Source organism: Aulonocara sp. 'chitande type north' Nkhata Bay, linkage group LG8, assembly GCF_057382095.1.
Source record: "Aulonocara sp. 'chitande type north' Nkhata Bay isolate Kocher_YH1m ecotype deep benthic linkage group LG8, A_spYH_male_GT1.1, whole genome shotgun sequence".
NCBI classification, from domain to species: Eukaryota; Metazoa; Chordata; class Actinopteri; order Cichliformes; family Cichlidae; genus Aulonocara; species Aulonocara sp. 'chitande type north' Nkhata Bay.
This window is the reverse complement of record NC_141351.1, coordinates 10,413,098-10,430,678: the sequence shown is the minus strand read 5'-3', so window position 1 is coordinate 10,430,678 and position 17,581 is coordinate 10,413,098. Positions and strand designations below refer to the sequence as shown.

General features: G+C 41.5%; 2 protein-coding genes across 3 annotated transcripts; one reads left to right on the top strand and one right to left on the bottom strand.

Moving 5' to 3' along the window:
* Nucleotides 1-3,589: 3,589 nt before the first annotated feature.
* Nucleotides 3,590-11,121, top strand: LOC147323212 (chaperone Ric-8A). The gene is made up of 14 exons (XM_086303461.1): nucleotides 3,590-3,823; nucleotides 4,204-4,298; nucleotides 4,403-4,450; nucleotides 4,962-4,979; nucleotides 5,073-5,162; nucleotides 5,272-5,879; nucleotides 6,153-6,288; nucleotides 6,368-6,556; nucleotides 6,730-6,824; nucleotides 7,524-7,674; nucleotides 7,851-7,946; nucleotides 9,422-9,566; nucleotides 9,901-10,174; nucleotides 10,607-11,121. The coding sequence occupies exons 2-14, from the start codon at nucleotides 4,209-4,211 to the stop codon at nucleotides 10,746-10,748; spliced, it is 2,082 nt and encodes a 693-aa protein (XP_086159587.1). The 5' UTR covers nucleotides 3,590-3,823; nucleotides 4,204-4,208; the 3' UTR covers nucleotides 10,749-11,121.
* Nucleotides 10,269-17,240, bottom strand: irf3 (interferon regulatory factor 3). Of its 2 annotated transcripts, none has more exons than XM_086303463.1 (11): nucleotides 17,004-17,240; nucleotides 15,403-15,569; nucleotides 15,045-15,216; nucleotides 14,632-14,705; nucleotides 14,452-14,512; nucleotides 14,281-14,349; nucleotides 13,917-14,162; nucleotides 13,598-13,688; nucleotides 12,667-12,953; nucleotides 12,457-12,581; nucleotides 10,269-11,962 (listed from the first exon to the last, which is right to left on the bottom strand). In XM_086303463.1, exons 2-11 carry the CDS (start codon nucleotides 15,565-15,567, stop codon nucleotides 11,852-11,854), a joined length of 1,401 nt encoding a protein of 466 aa, XP_086159589.1. In that variant the 5' UTR covers nucleotides 15,568-15,569; nucleotides 17,004-17,240; the 3' UTR covers nucleotides 10,269-11,851. The 2 variants fall into 2 exon arrangements, with proteins under 2 accessions (XP_086159589.1, XP_086159590.1); XM_086303464.1 differs by having other exon boundaries at nucleotides 14,281-14,346.
* Nucleotides 17,241-17,581: the final 341 nt, after the last annotated feature.

Below are 17,581 nucleotides of genomic sequence, written 5' to 3'. Positions count from 1 at the left end.
CAGTTCATGCAGAAGATTTTGTTCAGTGATGAGGCAAACTTTTATGTGAATGGTGAAGTTAACAAACAAAACCACCGCTATTGGTCTGGCACTAACCCACATTGGATGGATCCCTCCAAGACTGTTGGCACAACAAAAGTGATGGGTTGGTGTGGTATATGGGGTACAACGATAGTGGGTCCATTCTTCATCAATGGAAACCTCAAGGCCACTGGATATTTGAAATTGCTACATGATGATGTGTTTCCCTCTTCATGCACTGAAGCTGGCACATTCCCTGAGTTTTTCCACAATGATGGCGCACCACCACATTATGGGTGCCAGGTCCGAGCATTCCTAGATGAACAGTTTCCTGGAAAGTGGATTGGTCGTCGTGGGCCAGTTGAATGGCCCCCAAGGTCTCCCGATCTGAGGCCCTTAGACTTTTATCTTTGGGGTCATCTGAAGGCAATTGTCTATGGTGTGAAGATACGAGATGTGCAGCACCTGAAACTACGGATACTGGATGCCTGTGCTGGCATTTCTCCTGCGGTGTTGCTATCAGTGTGTGAAGAGTGGGAGAAGAGGGTTGCATTGACAATCCAACACAATGGGCAGCACATTGAACACATTTATAAGTGGTCAGAAACTTGTAAATAACTCATGAAAGAATAAAGTTGCATTGAAACCAAGCACACCATTGTTTTTCTTGTGACATTACCAATAAGTTTGATGTGTCACATGGCCCTCTTCCTATTGAAAAAACAAAAGTTATATCCAAGATGGCCAACTTCTAAATGGCCACCATGGTCACCACCCATCTTGAGGAGTTTGCCCCCTCACATATACTAATGTGCCACAAACAGGACTTTAATATCACCAACCATTCCCATGTTATTACGGTGTATCCATATAAATGGCCCACCCTGTACAATTACTCCTGTTGTCCTCCTGTCTCCTTCTACACATCTAAATGAATGTGGAACCATTTCAAATCTAGGTAATTGCATTTGGCAGCCAGTAGCTTTTAATAAGAGTAATTATTTAATATTGAGCATGGCTGTGGCCTCAAAGGAATGAATGCTGTTGTACGATGACTGAGTAAGGCAGTAATTTTTCATGCCTCCAACCTACAATTTCTTATATCAGCCTTTAATAATAAAAAAATGATTCAGATTAAGTTTTAGTGAAACACAGTTTAGCACTATAGCCTCAGCAAATTCTTGTTTACATAAATCATATTTATTAGAATTATATTTTTCCCATGGTCATCCATGCCTCCCTAATACATTGGCTCTACACCCCCTGTAGGGGAGCAGCCCCACAGTTTCAGATCCACTGGATTAAACTAAGTAAAAGTATTTGAAAATTGCTGTTTTCATCCCATTTAGAAGCATTAGGGTCTGTTGCTGTTCCATCCAGAGCAATTTAGAGATCAAAGTATCCTGTATTATTTGACACAGTGTGCAATATTTAAGGTCTCACTCTGTGTTTATTCAAGTAATACTTGATGAGCAGAAGCGTTTCTTCTCTGAGCCTCTGTGAATTTTCAGCCTCACCCACTCCCCTGACCTGTGGGGTCGCTGAAGGGTCAAATATTGATCTTTTTCTTTATATATAAATATGTTCAGTTTAGTATGGCGTATGAACACACCATCCCTTTTTTCTATTATACAGTTGATAATTAGTTTTACCAACTATTGAAGTTCAACTTTATAAACTCCCAGCAGTCTCTGTTACATTATCTGGAAGTCCTAACATGTCAGCTAAGCTTCACAGACCTCAGCAGAAACAAAACCAATATTACATTATTTGATCATCCAGGCAGATCCTTGAGCCTTAAATGTTCATGCTGAGCTCCTGTTGTCCTCAGGCCATGCTCTGCCAAATTACAAACATTTAAAAAAATATGATTATGTCAAAACATAGACAGTTTTGTTGGAATCCTACATGCTTAATGTGAGACCAGGTCCACCATACAGTAAATGCATTCAGGAATCATAGAGGACTTAAGCAGAAAGATTAACTGCAGAAAGAGAGCACACATATAAGATCCACTCTGATAACCAAGTGCAGAGGAAAAAGCAGCGATCCTTGAATATTTCACATTCTTCTCTACTGTTCACTCTCTGAACAGAAGACATAAATTAGTGGAAAGAAGGCATATGAGCTGAGCAGGGTGTGTCTCCTAAAGGTTGGAAAGATGATCTCTGTAGGGCCTTGGTGTCACCAGACAGATGCAGAGTCATTAAATTTTTACACCTATATTCTAACCGTCAGTCACCGTCAGTGAGAGACGCTTGTAAATGACACTCTGTAGCTGCTGACAGCCAGTCTGTAGGTTTCTGATGTGTTTGCTTTGAAAATATTCAGTGAGGCAGATCTGACTTGATGAGACTCAAAAAAAATTCCCTCAAGTGGAATGACCCTACAAGCCTCAGTAGAGGTCGTTTATGTTTAAGCTACATGCGTGTATTGCGACATAGGTGTTAAAAATAAAGCCACAATGTTTGTCTGTGTCAGGACGATTTAGACGTACCCTCCTGGCTCATGTTAATAACTGCTGTTTTCTTTTACTGCTTTTAAAGGTCACTCAGGCCCATTCACCTCTTGTAAAGTCTATATTGTTGATATCCTACTTGTAATTCGTCTTGAAGAAATATGCCTCCACTTCCTACTTGAGAAGACTCCTCTGACATTTCTCCCACTATTTCTGACGTAGCGTGCATCCTGTTGTTGTAAGCCTGCAGCCACCAGTTATCTAGCTCCAGCGCCCAGAGCCTGTTTCCTCTACCGAATGAGTGCAAGAGTACGCATCCTGCCAGGAAAGCCTGTCATTCACTCATGCATCATTGTCTTACAGTTTTCATCTGTCAGGGTGTTCAGGATACTTGGCTGCAAGTGTGTGAAGGTTTCCAGGACACCAGGTGTGACTTAAGTAGGTTATCTAAGCTAAAAACAAACAAAGTGTACTTACTGAAAGAAAACAGAGTTTCACTTGTATTTCAGTGCAGATTGATTTAACTGTAAGTCATTTGGTACGGAGTATCAATATCTGTGCATTTTGGCCAAGGGAAAGATGCTAAAGTTTACTTTGAATAAATAGATTTTATAATACACAATTGTATCATACATTGTGCCTGTATGAGCTGACTCAACCGGGGGAATTGCGCCATCTTGTGGAAGGAGACAGAATCAGTACTGAAATAAATAGTGCACAAAAATAATAAAAAGTACGGTACATGTACTGTAATTGGGGGTGAATTCAATTAGGAATGTATTGAAATATTTTGCTGAAAGATAAAAGAATACAAATCTTTAACTACAAACTTCCAGAAGTGAATAAACAGTGTCTTTTCCTAATGCATTTCTAACAGTGTTTTAACCATCAGAACCTCCAGCAAGGTTATGCAACAGCACGCCCTAACTGCTTGTTTTAGTGGCTTTCAGCATTTTGAAGAAAATTCTGCTAAAGCTGGACAGAAAGTGAAAGGGCTGTGCAGAATAAGTCTGGCAAACCCATAAAAGGTTAGAGGGTCAACACTGAGAGTTATAAGCTTAGAGTCCATTAGTGGATTATAACCATAAACACTCTCCAACAGGTCTCCTGCATCTCTCTTGGATTAAAGCGAGAGAGACAGAGTGAGAGAGATAGGCTGAGAGAATGAGAGTGCATAGAGAGTGATTGAATTGAGCAAATTCAAAGCTGAACACAGGACTCGGGGCACGTACTTGGAGAAATAAACGCTTGGCGACAACCTGAAGCAAAGTCGGAGCGGTGATTTGGTTTGTCATATTTAAGGTATACAGTTTATCACCTGACTACTATACTGAACTGTGCGAGGTAAGTTCAGCGAAGCACGGTAATCTATCTGCAGATTTTATGTGTGTGTGTAGTGTTGATGTCAGTGCCTGCTATATAAAAGATACAGATTCACTTTAACTGCTAAGGAATCCTTCATCAGTGATCAGTTATGTGGTAGCTGTGAAGATGAAGTGAAAGGATGAGCAGCTGTCATTTCATTTCATATTTAGTGGGTTTTATTTTATATTCTGGATGAACAACAGACCGAATGTGTGCTATTCTATTGTGTATTTATGGTTTCTTTCTGTTTGACAATACATAACCTCTGCCATGACCATCGTCATTGTTGTGTAACTTTCATTTTGTTCTGCCCTAAATTGTCTGTGGGTGTGTGTGTGCGTGCTTGTGTGTGTGTTTAGGAAGCATGAACGTGGACATCGAGGGGATAATCCAGTGCATCAAGCAGGGAGATGAGAATGGTGTTCAGATAAGGCTGCAGGAGTTCAACAAAGAGGTGACGCGACACAGAAGCTTGTGTATTTCTCACAAGTTCTAATGCTGCTCATGACACTGTTTTTCTGTTTTTGTGTGTGTGTGTCATTATTTCTCTTCCTGTAGTATGCCCAGTGTTTCTTCTTTGACACAGAGGAGAGGGAAAGACGGAGAGTAAGTCTGTTTATGTTGCTGCACCAGAAGGAAAGTTTACAGGCATAAACCCACGTCCTCCTGGTGCTCCTTATAACGTCACCTTATTCCCTCTCACGGCACACCTCCGACTTATCCGCCCCTCCCCACCCCTACACACTCCAATCTATGATTAGTAATTCTGCTGTATCAGTTGTCTCTGATCCTCTCTCCTTGCCTGCTCAGGCAGATTGAATCCAGACAGAGTGACTGAATAATTGTCTGGGTTAGAAAAAACTTCTAATTACCTTCAAATTAATAAATATGTTATGATATCCTTCACTGTCCCCTGTTAATTGATTGTCATTCCCAGCAAAGATAACCTTTCTTTTGGGTTAGGAATGACCTCATCCCATCAGTAAATTGCTCCTAAGCTTTGTAAATAGGTTTTTAGGGAAAATGCCATACTGTGAACTTGTAGAAGGACTTCTAACAGCACTATTTCCTCTCTCTTCTGCTACATTTCCTGTCTAATGGATGACCATCTCTTAAGCAAAGGCGACTAGAAGAGGTAGGGTTTTGCCACAGTTTAGAAGTAATTAAGCACTGCACATGAAAAGTACCGTAAAGAAATCCAGTAATCCTTGTTGCACTGTTTTACTAGTTCAGGAAGAATAAAGTGAGGGACTACACTGATTCTGACTCGGACTTGGACGAGTACGACCTGGAGGATCGAGGACTCATCCTCAGACAGGTGATCTGATGCTGTCACTCTCTGCTTGCCCAGATGTGATATTCTTAGTCCTTGTAAAAGTTATTATTATGATAAATTCCTGCAAACATGTTTCTGCTCCTGTTCTCAGAATTTAGGTGTTGTCCTTGTGAGGTTCATAAGGACGGAAGTCAAATGTCACCTGTTGAGAGTATGCCTACGCACTCTGAGGATCCTGTCCCGGGACCAAAAGGTCTTGGGGCCTTTGGTGACCGACAGCGCCCTCCTGACTCTGGCCAAACTAGCCGGGCTGACCACAAGTGACATCAGTGATGAAGTCAGCGACCCCGACTCTGATTTCTACGATAACATCATTGCCTCTCTCACCGAAACCAAAGTGCTGCAGGGTCACACTAATGAGGATGAAGCTGAAGCTGAAACTAACGACCAAAACGAGGAGCCGCCGGCCTTCGACGAGGATGCCAAAAGCGACATCAGCATCACCAACAGCGGCGATTTGGACAGCATCAGCTGGTTTGGGAGCCACAGGACGAGCATCAACGAACTGCACAGAGGTGGGACGCATCACAGGGTCCTGGAGCGAGGGCGGAGGGACCGCAGAGAGAGTAAGATGGATGTGGAGGAGGAGGTGGAGGAGTTGGAGTCTGGAGAGGAGGCAAAGAGAAAAGAGGCCATGAAGGTGTTGTGTAACGTGGTGTACAACAGCGCCTGGGCACAGGAAAGGTTCAGTGCTCTCAGGTAGGCTCGGCATGCACACACAATCGCATCAGTTCCCATAAACTGTGTAATTTTCAGCAGCTTATAATAATCGCAAAGCACCTAAAAAACATATATTCGCTTATTTATACCTGTGAAAGCAACAATTCTCATGCCTGGTAAAGGTTATTATGACAAATAGAAGGACAGGGGACTGAAACAGTGCTATCCCAAGGACAGTGTCATTCTCACTTGCAATAAGCTGCATTTGGCTTCATCTGGAAAGTTCACATCTATCTCCTTTGTTTCCATCAGGCTCATGTGTGGCCTCATAGAGCGCGTATCATCCAGTGTCAGCTGGTCGAATCCCTCTAGTGCTCAGTTTTATGAACTGCGCTTCATGTTCCTCATGACTGCACTCCGGCCAGAGCTCAGCACCCAGCTTAAACAGGTCGCACGATGTCATATAGTCCAAAGTTATTCCTGTTTTACTCCTCATTACTGCCCTCACACTGATTATTCTCTTCCAGGAGGGAGGGGTTTCCATCCTCACAGCAGCCTTGGAGAGCTGCCTGGAGGTGCAGTGGAAGGACCAGTATGAGTGTGTCTTGGACCCACAGACACAGCCCATCTCTCTGGAAACCTCTCAGCGCGTCACAGAGATCCTCAAAATTCTCTTCAATATCACGCACAGCACCCACAAGCAGGACCCAAGTGAGGTGTGTGTAAAGGCCCTCGCATTTTTCAGAAGCTTTGCTTTCGTGTTTACTTTTTACAGGAGTTTTAATACAACATATATGTTATCAGTCAAATATGCAATCATATAAAAGCTAAATGTGCGAAAGAACAGGACAGTTGAAGAGGCATTAGCTGCGTCTGTGCCTTTAATCAGGATGATGCGGCTCTGTACCGACACCTGGTGGCGATCCTGCGCCTCTGTCTGCTGAGGAAGTGTCTCCTGTCAGAAGACACAGATGAACTGCAGGGGTGAGCACAACGTGACAAAACCCAAGCTGTGAAAATATTCAGGCTTGATAATCTCATAATTTACTATCGTGCAATTGTAACACATACTGTGCAGTTATAATTGATTTAAACGATGGACTATAAAATTAGATATAAACCTTCAGAAATTCATTAGGGGTTGCAAAATCACTTTCATGCAGAAGCACTATTTTTAATAACATTTGAAGCAACAAGGATGAGTCTATAATTATGAGTTTAATAACATGCACCCTCCTCTTGCTTGCTTATTTGAGACTTCCAGATAGATTGAATGTTCAGCTGCAGGTCTGATTAAAATCCCAAGTATATATAGAAATCAATGCCTTTTTATTAGGTCTAGATATAATTCCAATAATAGTGTATTTTGAGTAGCATTTGTTATCATTTTGGATGAAACAGTGTATAATCCATCCAGCCAAACAACACCAAATGTTTAAAGGGGGATCTGCTCTGATCATTTTCAGCTCCTTTTTATTTTCAGGTTGTATTGGAGTAGCTTTGCATGGTTCACTGTTCAAAATAACCCTTATTTATCACAGGGATTACTTGCACATACACTGACCTCCAGTCTAACAGTATATGTCTAAAAAAAACAAGGAAAAGCAGAGTAGGGAATAGGTTTTCCCCGCTCTCTTCTATCAACACTCACTCCTTTGCCGTGACCTTCTCTCACTCCCGCAGTCACACAGTGAACCTGTTGTCAGCGCTTCCTCTGCAGTGTCTCGATGTGTTGCTGACGGTGCCTCTGGAGCCAGATTCAGAGCAGTGCAAGGGGGTCAACATGGACTGCGTCCACACCCTGCTGATGTTCATGGAGAGACGCCTGGAGGCGGTGAGGGAGTAGAAAAGAGTTCTGTTTGTAGAGTCATTTCTGATCCATTTGTGTGTTTGTGAGGGGGGGGTTTTTTCTCAGTGATTTGTTCTTAAAGTTTATATTTTGCAGCGTGAAAAAGGGAGCAGCTGGTATTACGGAAATAACGGAGAGGATTTGTTTTATGTGCTTTTCAGGGAGATAAGATCAAAGAGAAGCTGACACCAATCCTCAATCTGCTGACGGAGAGCTGCAGGGCTCACAGAGAAACACGGCACTACATCAGAAAATATGTAATATACGACACCTCAGAGATAGCTCCTGTGTTTAGCTTTTTGATGTTTTGATGCCAAAATATTTGTAGCACGTTTAATGTCCAGTATGCTTTTGATCATTTGCATGTAACCAACCAACACCTGACCTGTGCAGGCCTGGACTCTATAAGACTGAAGACTATAAGATACTTGTAGTATTCATAGTACTGTGCAAAGTCTTGAGACACCCCTCGCTTCTATATATATTGCTGGAAAAAAAACTGCAAATACAGTATAAACAGAGTTAGTACAATTCTATGACCACTTTTATCCTTCAACACAGCCTGAACTCTCTTAGGTAGCTTTCTTGTAATTTCTTACAGTAGTATTCAGGGTTAGTTCTCTAAAAAAAAGTTCTTCTTTGGATGTTGGCTGTCTTTTGTTTTGTTCTATGTAAAGATGATACGACACTGCCTCAGTAACATTGAGGTCCGGGCTCTGGGGAGGCCAATCCATGTACTGGCAGTGTGTTTGGGATCGTTGTCATGGTGAAAAATGAAGCTATTGCCAATCAGGTGTTTTGCAGATTGCATTGTATGGTGAATGAAAATCTGATGGCACTTGCCTGATTTATAATTTCATCACTTTTGATAGGATCCCCCAACACCACTGACTGAAAAGCAACCCAAAACCATGAACTGGCCTCCCAGTTTTGAAGATGCATGTTAACACTGACTGTTGCACATCGCTCCTGACCTCCTCGTACATACTGAGGACAATTTGAACCAGACAAGTTTACAACTTCCTCTTCTGTTCTCCATTTGTCCAGTTTCCTTGAATGCACACCATGCTGAGATGTGCCACGTTTTTGGATAACTGTCTTTGAGAATCACCATGTTGGTGCAAAATACTATTTTATGCCGGTCCAGCTGTGTTACCTTTGGGATTTTTATAGATACAAAAGAAAGTAGCACCAATTGTATGTTTTGGTGACAGGTTGCTAAAGATCCAGTTTAAACTGGTTCATCCTATGAGTTAGATCCCTTTTTTTATGCTTCAGTAATTCATTGTTCAGTGTTAAGTGGCTTAATGAGCACAATACATGTTTCTCTGTAATGGTCAGGTACAAGGGTGGAGCTAAAAGTGAGTGAAAAAACAGCCAATGTTTAAAGAAAAACTAAAAAGACATTTTTTTTTTTTTTAAAGCGGTTGCTGAAGACTTTAGCACAAAGACAGCAGATCCTTTAATTCCGGGAAGATGTGCGTTGGCAGACTTGTTCCAGCTCATCCCTAAACACCCTTCTCCTCCCTCCAACACACTGACTATGAGAAAGGATTTTTCATTATATATTTGATTTGTCTCAGACTTTGAAATCCATCATTGTTTTGAGGTTAACGGCACATTTTGCTTCATTTGCAAGCATCAGAATGGTCTCGCTCATATTTATTTAAAAAAGAAGAAGAAACAAAACACATTAAAGAAAATTAAAGCTATAATGTGTCGCCATCATTAGATCCTGCCTCCTCTGAGAAACGTATCACAGAGGCCAGAGGAAGGCACCACAGTGAAGAGCCGTCTGATTCGTCTTATGACTCATCTGGACACAGACCTCAAACACTGTGCCGCTGACCTCATCTTTGTCCTCTGCAAGGAAAATGGTAAGAAGAAGCAATATGTGGATTAATAAAAATAGGGTGAAGTTACAGTCTGGTCATAAAAATAGAAAAATGCATATTGAAATGATCAGATGGTATTTAAACAACGGGCGTCATTAGTTTTTATTGTGCTTTAAAAAAAACTCTTATTACCTTTTAGATATTTGTGTTTATGTCTTTATTATTATTTTATGTAGTCTTGATAGTCATGTTTGTTTTGATTATATACATTATTTTAAATCTAATCTGTGAATGCAGTGGTGCTGAAATGTTTTGTAGCTCTTTCTGTATTTTTTCTTTCGTGCCTTATTGAGAACACCAACGCTTCTTTTCCTAGTGAGCCGTTTTGTGAAGTATACGGGTTACGGTAACGCAGCAGGTCTGCTGGCCACCAGGGGGCTCCTGGGAGGCCAGGGGCCCAGGACCTCTGATACCCAGTACTCCAGCGACTCTGATTCAGACACCGAGGAGTACCGGCAGGTCAAAGACCGCATCAACCCAGTGACGGGGCGGGTGGAGGCAGAGCAGCCAGACCCTATGGAGGGCATGACAGAGGAGGAGAAGGAGGAGGAGGCCAAGAGGCTGATCATGCTCTTCAACAAGCTGTCCAGGTAAGCAAAACGTCAAAAAGCTACAAACATGAGAGATACACAAAAGTCTCAGATACTTCTAATGAATACAGTAAACGTCAACTGATTCCCACCACACCACAGCAAAAGTTTACAGAATTTAATTTATTAAGGTACAAATACAGAGTTGCAATAAAAGTGTCGAGCAGACTGTACATGTGTATATAACCAAAAGCTAATTCCAGCGCATAATCTGCAGCGTCTCAATGTGTTGCTGCAGAGGAAGTTCTTTGATGAGCATTAATGGGTCAAGTAGTCATTAAAATTGTATACTGGTAAGAAACAGTAAGGTCTGTAAAACTCAAGTGTTCCTCTTGTTCTTGCATAATACAGCAGATTGATGGTAAATTAAACAGTTAGGCTGTTAAAGCTCATGCTGGTGATCAAATCACCTGCATCTCGTGTATTTTACAGAGACAACATCATCCAGCCGATGGGAGTGGATGAAGAGGGGAAGCTCGTCCCAATGTCAGGACTGAAGGAAAATCCTCTCTCTGAGGAGGCGAGGTCTGAGTCAGAGAATGACGGAGAAACAGAGGAAGGAGACAAGGACTGATTTCTGTTCATCAGTTTGTTCAGTTTATCGATATTACTTTGTAAACATTTCACTTGTACAGGTCATCAGTGGAAAAGATGTGTTGTGTCTCTATGGGTGGTGTGAAAAGACAGAGCGATGTAGTTCTCGACCAAACAGAGTCGTGCTGAGAGAGAATAAATTCAAGAAAGGATATTTAAAAAAAGAAAAACCTAGACAAAAAAACCAAAGGTAATTTCACACTTCTTCTTCTTTTGACTCAGACTGGCAGCGTAGAGCAGCAATACAGTTACGTGTGACATCGCAATGGTGAAAAGGCCATTTTGATCATGTAGTAGATTCAGCAGAGGAATGCTACCCATTAATGTTTCAATAAAGTTTTCAAAACAAATAATCTCCGGTATCGATCAGTGTGGTTATCTGCACAGCACGCTGATGTGTCGTAGCACATGACATCTGCTGAGGTGTATGTTCCTCATATTAAGCTAATAATGTCAAAAAAGCTCCAGATGCTCTGGCTACATCTGCACTGCTAAAATCAGCTTGTATATTTATTTTTATCTGTGGCTCTGTTGTATTCAAGGCACTAATGCCAATTTCACTTTGTTGTATTACACTTTAGCAGGGGGTTTGTTACCAGGTTGCACTTGTTCACCCCTTAACACATTAATTTCACGGCATTAGGCCGATTATTATAACAAATAAGTTCATGAGCAGGAAAACTTGCAGCCTATGGGTGGTGTTTCACTTTGACTGCCATTAAGACTCAGTTTAAAAGAGGAAAAGTGAAGCTTAAAAAGAGGAGGAGGGCACAAAATGTTAAATGAGTGAAAGTCATCTCTCTTTACCTGAGTGACATCAGCTCATTACTGTAAAAATGTGATCTTGATTTTCAGTAACAACCCTGATCATGTCCCTGTGACTTGTTTTAAAATCCTAAGATAGAAATCAGTGCACACTTAGTCTCCATACAGTATAAGTCAGACCGTTTGATCCCGGGTGAAGTACAAACCAACACAGTACCAGTGTCATTATTAAACATTATTCACAAACATAACTGAGATGTTTTAAGAAGCCAAGATTAAAAATCTCAAATTAGTAAAACAGCCACCGCTTCCAAATGTTCAGTACTCCATCATCTCCTCCAGGGACATCTGCAGCTCTACAGACTTCAGGGAAGAGGCGCCGTTTTCAACAGCCATGTTCTTGAGTAACTCCATCGAAGTCAGGCACACCTGAGCGGAGAAAATAAATAAGGAGCGGGAGTCAGGCGCGAGTGCAAAGGCGACGCGTTTGAGCTCGACGGTAGCAGTGAAATCAGAGAAAGGTCGAGCAATGAGACGCGTCAAGCTGGTTTCTTTGAGAAACTTTTTATATAAAGCTTTTGATTTCTCAGTGTGCCGTCCTGTGTGGAGGCTGAGGAGAAGGACGAAAAGAAAAAAAAGCTTTTACACCTGAAGGATCAGCTGTCAGCGCCGGTATTCAGGCTTTGTTCCCTTTGTGCTGTTAATCAATACTGAGGCAAAATTGCCTCTTCAAAAGTGCTGCTGAGTACGGCTCCCTCCTCGTGAGAGGGCAATTTTAGAGGTTGATCGCTCATGAAATTTAATACAAGTTTGTGCAGCAGAAAGGGGGAAAAAAATCTCTGCCTATTTGAAATACTGCTTAGAGGTCTGTGAGAGCACAGCACTGTATGCATGTTTTAAATAATTTCAGAAAGTTTCCTCACCTCCACTGCGATGAGTTTTTTCTCCAAAGGCTTGCATTGTGGGTCGGGCCACTTTTCCCCAATACAGAAGAACAGGGAGCAGGGAGCGCACTCTTTAGCATTCCCCTCAATGAAGTCCTTTATTCCTAAGCAGACAGGAGACGATACATAAAAAACTGTACCTAAAGCCACTAAATTCACAAAAGCTCCAAAATAATTCCTCTTACCTACCTCGCACAAAGTCCGTGAACTTGTAAAGAACCTGAGGATGTTTAGAAATCTCTTGGGGTTGTCTGCTCTGGTCAAATTTGCAGAAGCTCCAGAAAGCTTTGCTTTCCCCCCGTCGCTGGCTGTAGACCACTTGGCCCGACACGCCAACCTCCAAGCCATCACCCAGCATGTCCAGAATCCGCTGGGTGAGGCTGGCTTGGTTTTGATCCACCATGGCTCCGGGACTTGGCAGGGAGACTATAGTGAGGCCTGACTCACGATCCAAAACTGTCCCATTGAGATCAGTACTGATGTGAATACAAGCATTTCTATATTTCAGTTATCGGAGAAAATCGCTGAGTTTAAAACAGTCACATTTGCTAGAGGCTGTTTTGTGTTTTTTTAATCAAAGATATCAGCAATGAAAAATCCTGCAATATATAAACTATAATTAGTTATAAGTTAAACAGACCACGTTATATTCAGTATTGCTGTTTTCACTGCAGTTGTTGCACTGATGCTAAGTTGAAACACAGCAGTATGGTTACAGAAGTAAACAGTGCATAACGACAATAAAGATTGTTGAATCTTGAACTTTGAAGGCAAAAATTGCATACTGTGATTTTAGAGATTACATTTTCAGTCCTTATTCTAAGCTCTGTTCCCTCAAAATGCTTTGCCTGGTGAAGGGGAACTTGGCTGAATAAATAAATCATTACATTTAAAAAAATTACTGAGCTTTAGAGGTGGGAGGATTTCTTTTCTCTTTTTTTTAAAGGAAAGACAAAGTGGTACTCATGCCTTCATGCTAATGTAAACTCCTGATCTCAGATAGAAAAAACAGTAGCATCTCCCTCAGTTTGTCCCTCTAGGAACGAGAATAAGGAAGCAAGTTTTACAGTATATTTGAACTGGAACTGCTGAGCATTTGTCGCGTTCATTTTGATGTTACCTGTAGACCAAGCGCACTCCAGCCTCATTCTCAACCATCTGCTCCAAAACCTTCACCCCTCTGTAGTACACAGATATCTTGAATTGAGTCCCTGTGGATTCAGAGACAGTGGAAGTGTATGAGGAAAGGTGCTTACAGTTCCACTCTGTCCCTGCTATTCACATTGTCAGGGCGCTTTGTATATAAGTCCCTGTTAAACACGTTCCATTTGAATACTGTGTGTGCTGGATGTCATTTCAGAGTGTCTGTGTAAAAATCCCCATTTGTCTGATACAGCAGCATAGCATCCCACCCCCACCCACCCCCTTCTCCAACTTACTGAAATTATCTCCATCGCTGGTCTTTTGCATTGTCTGTAGGAACTGTGCCGCCAACTGCTCATCATAGGCCCCTCCCTCAGCTCCCCCAATTGGATGTGCTGGTTGCTCAGGCAACCCAGCTTCAGTAACTGCACCCTCATACATTACTGGATACTGCTGTTGCCCAGGCAACGGGTGTCCACCAATCGCAACCTGATTCTGCAGCTGCTGTTGCTCGGGAGGAGGCTCAAAGCCTGCGGTGCCCTCTGTGGAAAAGTTGGAGAAACTGAACCAGCTTGTAGAAAAGTACCTCAGATACTCTTTGTTTTCTGCTCTGACTGCAGCAGCGAGGAGGAAAATGATAAGCAGAGCTGATAAGCCTACCTGCTTCAGGGCTGATGTTCATTCCTCTGAGACACTCCTGGAGAATATCCGGGCTGGCAGCAGATTCTGCTGGCAGATATGGACCAGACACATTCAGATGGCGATTGTCGCTAATAAGCGCCAGACTAATGTTCCCCTTCTAAATCCAATGAAAAAGGCAATTGCTCTCACCCAAAAACACAGCGCCTTCTGGAAGTAAGAGACATCCTTCTAAACACTGGATGTCCTGGGTCTGGGATAACACCGACACACATCTTATTCACTTACATCAATACCCAGCATTTCAGCAATACCTCTTTTTTGTTGCCATCTGTCCTCTTACAGGTAAACAATCCAACAGAGCAGTCTCACCTCTTGAATGGAAATGCCCAGATCTGCAAACAAATCAGCCCCATCTTGCTCCTGGGATCCAGCACAAGAGTTAGCTTCAGGAGTGAAAACATGCATTTTTTTTTATTTTCTGAGAAACATGTCTAGTTAGAGATACAGAGACATGAGTGTATGCAAAATGTGCTGCACGGACAGACAGGAACTGAGCATGCGGTGCAAAACTGCATTATCAGATTTAAATTGCAAATGCAATATGAAGTTGATTGATTGCAGTTATAAAATGAGTAAAAAGCAGAACATCCTGCTGATCTTTTTTTTCTGTGCATTTTGAGTGCCAAACAGCAGAGTTTTTTGAAATAAGCAAACAATTTCTTTGAATTGAATTTGCTTTCTATCCACTGTAGTTAAGATCCAAATGGTCAGCGGGTCCTCACCTTTTGACGTTGACTCGTCCGGCCACTGAAAGACTTTATGGGGGTTAGCGGCATCATTCTTGTTGTCATCCACCATTTTGAAGCCTTTAGCTCGTAGGGCGCTGCGGAAGTTCCTCTTCCAGACTGAGGGGTCTCCATTAGCCCGGCCGCTGCCGCTCACCTCCGCCCAGGCCTGCGGGGCAAAACCAGGATGAAAGCCGGAAGAAACTCCTGATGTGAACAGACTAAAGACTAACAAAGAACGGATTAGTGGACAAAGAATGAGATAAGCAGAAGATGGACGGATAGCTGATATCAAATTCATGCTCATGACTGGTTTCTATTAGATTGTCATGTCATGTCAGCCCTTGATGGCTACCTTAAAGATGAGAATGTCAGTGTTAGAGGAGTCCTGTCTCAAAGCGTGTTTCCACGGGATGCAGAACTTTGTTTGCTCTGGGTTTGTCCACTGGACACCAGGATACTTGTTGCTGTTAATCTGTTCCTGCAGCCACGGGATGAGCAGTGGTTTCGAATGAGCCATTTCTACAATAAGACAAAATATAACGTGCATCACTGCCTGACGTACAGCTTACTGATCCTGTACTCTTTTGCTATCATACGAACAATCACTTGGATGTGATGTAGGCTATTCCTTCATTCAGGCAGTTCATTAAAATAGCTCGTCTGTACTGGAGGTTAGAGCTATATAATTATTTATATACAGACAAATTTAATAGCCCACCAATCATAAAAAGAAGAAAACAAACAAAAAAATAATAATGAGGAAATCTCTCAAAAACTGACTCATATTTATTTAGTAAACAACAAACTGAATTCACGTTTTTATATCCAAATTTGAATCGGCACACTGGTCCTCTCTGAGAAGTCAGAAATTAATAAAGCATAAAAAACACAAGTCATTTTTCATTCAGGAATGAAAGTAAATAACTGTAATTTTGCATCTTAATCCAAAAATAATAATTTACTGTCCTACTTTTGCTGCTTTCTTTTGTAAAACAGTACATTTTAAAAATCATACATAAGAACAATTTATATTATTACAGTAAAAATATGATTTTGATTAAAGAGCGCAGACTTGTTGATGAAATTTACAGAAATATAAAAAAAAATACATATATTGGTAATTACCAGTATTTTGGCATAAACCTTACATTGAGTAGTGCTCTAACAAATTTGTCAAGAACAGTATATTCATATTTATTTATAATTAATTTTCTTGTTTAGATTATGCATTCATTTGAACTATATTTCCATGCTTGCCTGCAGATGGTGCTATTTAGTCACATCTCATGCAACAACAGCAAAAAAAGTAATCTATAACTGACACTATTATATTAGCATTAGTGAGTTAACAGAAAAAAGGGGCCAAGTTAAATGAAGGTTTCATTTAGACGATCAAATATGCATTAGATTATCAAAAGTTTAAGAAGAAACCTGAGCACGAACATCCGGATGTCAGGAAAGCTGTCGTGCAGCTGGGACGATTACAGGTTTTTATTGCCAATTTTCAATTGCATGAAAGAGGAAGCGGGCACATAGACAACAGCTGTTCAGCAACAGTAGAAACGGTTTCATTATAAAGATTAATTAACTAATTAACGACATAACTTACGATAATATAAAATAGTATTAAAGTGTAGTAATACTAAACACTGTGTTTATAATGTATTAAAGTGTAATGTAATATATGGAAGTATTTATATAATCCTAAAAATCTTCCACACAGCATTTATTTTCACAATAACAGTTATTTAGACTGGTCTTGTTGTTTAACTGTCGTCAAAGTAGAGCATAAGCGGTTCTTACAGCTGCCTGAACCAAAGATATTCAAGTGCAAACACTCCAGGATCGAAAACGAGTACAGTCTTTGAACGATGCTGTAGTCATAGTAGTAACCTTTGTATTAATGCCACTCTGGGACAGCGGTGCCAGCGCTAACAACAAAAACTCTCCCACCTTCAGTGCTGACGTTTCAGTCGGTGCAGGTGAGGGTTGACTTCAAAGTCAGAGCGTTTCCCGGGTGCAGAAATCAATACAGTGACGGCTGTACGGTAGCTGTGTGTCGTGTCACCTGAAGCTGTGCTCCAAACTGTCACATACCGTCCCCGCCGCAGATACTTTAAACACTGCCCTGAGTGCGGCTGCTTTCCGGCTAACAAGCCTTTCTCGGGAAACTCCGAGTTCACGGTTTCGTTTTCCAGATGTGACGTCAGCAATGGGTTCATACCAGCTGGTCCCGCTAGGAGGGGTTACACACACACACACACACACACACACACACACACACTCTCATTGGCATAATGCACATCTAATCCCTCTGAGGTAAACAATTAAGACAAATGGAAATACCCTGCTTTGAAAATTAATGTCTTTATGGAAAGTACATCGGTTGAAAAATGTTTACCTGGGTGAACTGCAACAGGGAAACTTCTGTCCTTTTTGCTTTAATGTGTCAAAACAGCCAAGTTGGACTAGAAGTTGAACACATTTTTGTGTAAACTGGGACTTTCATTTTAAACATAAGAGCCACCCAA